The sequence below is a fragment of the Botrytis byssoidea genome, assembly GCF_014898295.1.
Source record: "Botrytis byssoidea strain MUCL 94 chromosome Unknown BBYS_002, whole genome shotgun sequence".
NCBI classification, from domain to species: Eukaryota; Fungi; Ascomycota; class Leotiomycetes; order Helotiales; family Sclerotiniaceae; genus Botrytis; species Botrytis byssoidea.
This window is the reverse complement of record NW_024065843.1, coordinates 2,176,787-2,182,961: the sequence shown is the minus strand read 5'-3', so window position 1 is coordinate 2,182,961 and position 6,175 is coordinate 2,176,787. Positions and strand designations below refer to the sequence as shown.

The 6,175-nt window shown below is 45.1% G+C and overlaps 1 protein-coding gene across 1 annotated transcript; it reads left to right on the top strand.

The window, feature by feature from the left end:
- Window positions 1–834: 834 nt before the first annotated feature.
- On the top strand, window positions 835–1,376 carry EAE97_001404 (uncharacterized protein; the record flags this gene model as incomplete). Its single annotated transcript, XM_038871915.1, has 2 exons — window positions 835–902; window positions 941–1,376. 2 exons carry the CDS (start codon window positions 835–837, stop codon window positions 1,374–1,376), a joined length of 504 nt encoding a protein of 167 aa, XP_038737816.1.
- Between the last annotated feature and the right edge of the window lie 4,799 nt (window positions 1,377–6,175).

Below are 6,175 nucleotides of genomic sequence, written 5' to 3'. Positions count from 1 at the left end.
TTAATCTTTCTTTGAACTTTCAATCCTCCTCTCTTTCAATAACAAACTCATAGTTCTTTTTCATAGACATTTGTTGTCAAGTCACAGTCTTTGGTAAGATTATTTCTACCCCTTTCAAGCTCTTCCCATCAATACTGTTCCATCTTTCATTCACAACAAAGCCTTTTTTTTCCCGATATAGTGAGGTTAATTCTAACTTCATATCGGGATAGAAGCATTCTTTCCAGCACTTGGGCCATGGTCATGCGGCTTTACAAGCTGAAAGTAACTCCACTGAAGGAAATCACCCTCGGTCTCTAGAACGCGTTCGACGCATTCAAATCCGTAGAGACCGAGGGTGATCGATACAGATTCAAGAATTTCCTGGTGGTTTTCAAATGTGAGTGCCAAAATTTGATTTCGTTTTTCGTGGGCCATGGCAGCAGTCAAGGTCGCCACAAGGTCATCAACACCCTTCTTCGATCTCGTTCAGAAGATACGGTTGAGACAAAAATGTATCCTCAATGTGCCAGTGGACCATTTGCACCCCAGCTACAACATTTTAAATCAGTTCAAATTCCATTGCTTCTGTATCTGGTCTTGATACCGGGACTTCAGTGAAGTCTATCGCAAAGATTTTGTTGACACATTCTGCCTTACCTCTCTCTTCCGCTCACTGCAGAAACCATGCTAACTTTGCTTTAGAGAATATCACCTACACCGGTGAACGCCACCAACACGTGTAACTGGTAATCCAAACAGTGAAACCTACGACCAAGTCCCGAGCTACTACGCTTGTGTTTCAATACAGCCAGCTATTTGAATGGTAAGCAGGAAATCTCGGCTTGAGAAAGTATGACTGACAAAAGAAATGCAGATATCCTGGAACCTCATCATGTTTGGTACTTTGTAACCTCTAAAATGTACGTACCGCGCCTCCGCCTTCTGTTATCATTGCTAGTTGTTGTACACGTGCTTACTCACCCAAGCTTCGAAAGAGATCTTTCCAGCAGCTGGGCCAAGCTATGCGGCTTTCGAAGTGGGGATACAGACTCTTGGTAACACCCAGAGCCTGGAGCTCCAAGTACTTCACCATCTCAACAACAACCAGTCCATTCGCAACATGTACTGCTTTTGACCGTGAATGGGTCTCAAACCTTCTGAACGGTTATCTCAATATTTCAGACGAGTGGATCGTCTATGACGAGGCTTTCACTCTCGAGCCTAAGACGCCGCAGACCTCACAGCACTGTTTACATCAGCTTGCAGGTGCTGTGTTGTTAGGTACTGAGAGTAGAGCAAGAGATAGGTATAGCGGGAATAGTAGCGCTGGACTTACAGGCACGAAAATTGAAGAGAGAACGGGAAGTCTCTTGGGGACGTACCTGGGTTCTTAATCCAACCAAGAAGTTTTTAAACTTGCCTTTCGACTGTCAATCCTCCATCTTTCGATAACGTCAGAGCAAAGGTACGTCTGATAAATCTTGAATCTGCAGAAAACTTACTAATTTGTCTGCATAAAGCCGAGCTTTCAGTTTCGACCCTCCGACCAAGGAAATCTTGGTGCCGATGACAATATTTGATGCTGCCTGCTAGACAGGATGAAGAAACTGGACTCACGTCTTTTGTTCTTGAAACAGAGAACGACGACCTTTCAACCAAGCTTGAAGCATATGCAAAGCGCATGATGCTGCCGATGACATTATTTGAAGCCGGTCCCCAGTGGGCAGAGATTTCTAAAGCGACGTGGAGAATTTCTCCACAAATGGAATTAGCACCTATTCAGAACAGATAAGCCAAAAGAATAACACGGAAACTCTGGATTCGCGATGGCGTGTGCTCAAGGCGCAGTGGCAGCAATGAAAATTGGCACGACCAGAAGCAACTAATTGTGATGGAGACTGATCTGACGTACTTGTTAGCAGGAGTACCGAGTAAAGCTCTGGGCCAGACAATGCGGATCCAAGATAGCACAGTATGAAGGAAAAGGCATAAAAGGGTTTGAGACCAGAGTGGGTGGCAATGGATTTGAAATGCTAGCTGTATTCGTTTCTGTATTAATACATTATGTTTCCCGCAGCCGCTTCGGCGTGCCTTCTCGATATCACCTTTCGTGAAGCTGGTATTGTTGGCACTTGCAACATTCCATTTATATATAACATGTGAATGGCAACAGATCGTTTTTCCTTGAAATGAAATTTTTTCTCGTTCTCCAAACCATCGCGAGAGAGATCGAACAGACGTCCTTGATAACCTACTTCAACACATGGAAACTTCCAAGAGAAAACCCAGAAAGGTACTCAACATTCCATGCTTTTGAGATCTAATACTGATGCTAACAATCTTGCAGTATACCAACGCCTCGAGAGAACTCTAGAGTATGAGACGAGAGAAGGCTTCTCGGAGCCAATCCGCATTTCAAAAGATATGTGCGACGTGCTCTCAGTCAGGGTTGAAGTGGTACTTTGTCGTTACTGTACCTCTTCCAAGCAATAACCAAGACCATCGTCTATGTACCATTGATCGCTGCGTCTGGCACCAAGTACCCCCAAAGATTGCGAAGCAAGCTGAACAGGAGACCGAATGAGGCGTGGGTAGCTCTGCTGTCGTACAACCGGCATCAACAAAAGACCACGGGTGGTGGCTCGATTTCAGGCTTCATAACGTGCTGTCTAGATGAACTAATACTTTTTGGTGTCTTTTGAGGAAGACTGCACCAAACAAGATCGATCCGACTGATTCTGCCGTCCCATCAAGAAGTCCCTGTCGTGGAATATTCAGTCTTTTCGACATTTTTAATCCCCCAGCTTCAACGTCCACTTGGCTCTTCGGGACTCAAGAAGTGAAGACTTGACTCCGAGAGCTTGCAGTGGTGATTTATCCACTCCTCAATACCAGGATTCTGGCCTTGCTCACTTAAACTCAACTCGGCAACATATGATCATTCAAACTTCTCACAGCATGCAACAATGACGCCGTCAAGCTCCTCAGAAGCAACTGAATCGCAACACGACCGAAATGTCAGTAAACTACATCTTGTACTTGGTTGGCACTACCAACGCAATCCCGAATTCTAGCTGCTGTTGGGATCCCTCAACAATTTGATAACTAGCAGCTACTTCGCAAGCGTACGCAATTGCCGAAGCTGCTAACTAGCACAGCGACCAACCACTTGAAGGGACGTATATTGATGGTCGAAATGAACGACCCGACCTTTTGTATCCAAGCATTCATCCCTTGGAAATGGAAGCTCGATACGCCACCTTGATTCCACAATTACGAGTGGAGTTTGGCATCCTATAAGCAAGTCAATGACCTTGATCGGGGACTCGTCTTCTCAATAATGTGAGTTTGTCTCAATCCTTCAAATTTGTTCTGTACTGACAACCCTTCAGTGAGGCAATGACAAAGCACCCACCTCAGCAGCCTTCAACGGCTCTTAGCAAAGCTACAGCCCTCAGGCCTGAGTAACTGCTAGTGTATTACCAGGTATACCTCTGCAATCTGCATTTCAAAGCATCTAGGTCGCTTCATTTTTCGTGGACAACTTGACCTACATCAAATTCTGCAGAAACTATCAAATCCCAGATTCAAATCTCCCATTATACATGGAATCGATTGAGGACCGAAGCGACTGTTACCACTAGTCGCTGTTCTGATCTCGGATAACATGAAGCCCCAGGTTTCTATCCTCGATCATCTTCAAAAACAGCATCGGTGGATTTATGCTATCCTATTTTCACTCACCGTCTCTGGGCACGACAAAGACAGCTACAACTGCACTAGCAGTGACTACATAGGCACTCTCGATTTTGGTACGTAATCAGAATAAATATTTGCTTTACGCATATCACGGCTCTTAAGACATTCGAGCAATACAACAGCAGTGTTGCTGCACATTTAACCAGCATGCGGGCGACTCCCAGCCAAGCCAATCGGCGCTGACAAAACTCTCGAAAAGACTGTGAACTCTTCATCAGTAGCTTCGTAGAGGCATTGAGTGATAAAATGAGCAAGAGAGTCATGAATCCATCAATCACCATGCGATATGATAGTTCTATCACCAATCCTGTCGGTCTTCGGAGTTTCAACGGTTGATCACAATCGCAAATTCGATTAGAAGCTCCTCTGTCATTCAACAGCTCACGATCCGGTTACCGCAGTCATCCTATCGTACCAGCTGTTAAAGCTTGTGCGAAGCGTCTTGCAAAGGAAATCGGCATTCCAGCTTCTCAAAGTAAAATCCAGAAACCTCAAGTTACCAATGTAAGTCTCCCTATACTCGTTCAATATCCCAGTCGCTCATAGTTATTTAGGTAAAAGAGAATACCAAGGCAAAGAATGGCCAAACATCAATGGCACGTCTTTCAAGAGCCCCATGGGCAGCAGTGAGAATTTTGATCTTTGGAGACCACTCTATATAGAGATAAATAGTCTCCCATGAACCAACTTATTCCGTGGACAAAAATGGAATGATGTGGTGAATTTGCCCTACCCGCATCACAGGTCACAGATCCGAGAAATTGTGGATGTTCAGAGGGGTGCGTGGAAATCATGCTCCCAAGAGATAGGCAAGTTCTTATCTGATATCCTCTCAGCAGCTCAATTTAGCATACTATCACTGGCGGTGTGGTTTCGGGCCACATATCTTGACGATATTGTTGTGCCTTATCATTTGGTAGCCGTGAAGAAACTCTCAACACTCCATCAATTTATAATGAATACTACCAGCCGCCATGGAATTCAATGTGCAGTGGTCTGTTCATGGCTGGTTCTGCTGCAACCTTGTTGTCTCAGGACTGAGCCATATCACCCCGCAGATGTTCTATGCTCGAAGAGTTCTTTATATGACCGCTTACACATCTTACCTGCACACAGGTCATGGAGGAAGACTTGCCTTGGATTACCTGCCCTAGCTTGGGTGGAAGCTCCAGCCCAGGACAAGTCGAAGATGAGTTTGCTGGGTGACGATCATGCTAGCCCATAGCGAACTCTAACAGAGACTCCTTGGTGCTAATATACATCCGCCAACCCCATTTGGACCTACACCAGGTCGTTCTCCTTTGAGAACCACATCGCACTAAGGCTCAAGACCTCTTTATATGACCGCTTACATGTCTCCTCCTGTATTTCAGAGAAAAGAGATCGATAGGGAGCAAGTTCTCCACAAAGCTTCTTTTGCTTTCGATCGCTACCAATACTTTGTTGGGTCTTATGATTCTGCTTTTTGAATCACACTTTCAAAAGTCGAGCATCGAGCTCGCCAACATTTCTCTGTCCCCAGTCTATCTGCACTTGGTGTATATAGGAGGATAAAGAGTTCAACGCGACCAAGCCATTCTATCAACAAACTCTCCTGATCGGTACAACAATCCAGGATATCCAATCAGTTTAAATTCGTCAGAATGACTTTGCTCGTGATGATGTCGATGTCTTAAACGACTTTCGAACTATCTTACACACCGGAGAGCTTTGTTAGCATGTCCATGCAAACGGTCTACCAATGCTCATAATTGAGAGCGGGAACTGCTCAGACACCGCAAGCATGAAACAAAAGTGGTAGAAAGCATATTACGCTTATAAGATCCGGGTCATGTTCAAACATTTCCCTTGTGGGCTGCCGAGAAGTGATTCGACAGTTTTTGCTGCCAGTCTCCAACCTGTGTACAAGAGTGCAAAGCTGACTACAAGTATGCGAATGGTCGCAACAATTGGCAGTACTGTCAAGTATTTGCTGCACTTCCTTAGCTCAAGAACTCGCCATTATAGAGGGTGATGATAACGAAATGACACTCATTTGAATTGTACAAAGTCAGGTCTAAAATCAAGCATGTCAGTGCCTGGTAAAGCAAGCCCTTCTTGGGTCAACACTTCCTTCCTTGCAGTTTTATAATCAGGGTGGCGGAAGACAAAGGCTACAAAAGCTCTCCGCTGCCATCTGACATTGGAGAGCTTCTTTATATGACTGCTTACATATGCAAAGTCTAAGACGTCAAGAGATTGTCGACGGAAGCCTCAGGGCTCATCGCCATCCATGTACTCGACATCCAACAAATCAGATGTTATCGGTGAAATACATCCAGGCTTATCTTCTGATACTAGATCTGGTGTTTTGGTACCAAGCCAAGATCGAAATGCAGGGCGTGGCAGCAACCCACATCGAGGAGGCTCTGATCGTGGAAGAGGCAATCGGCAC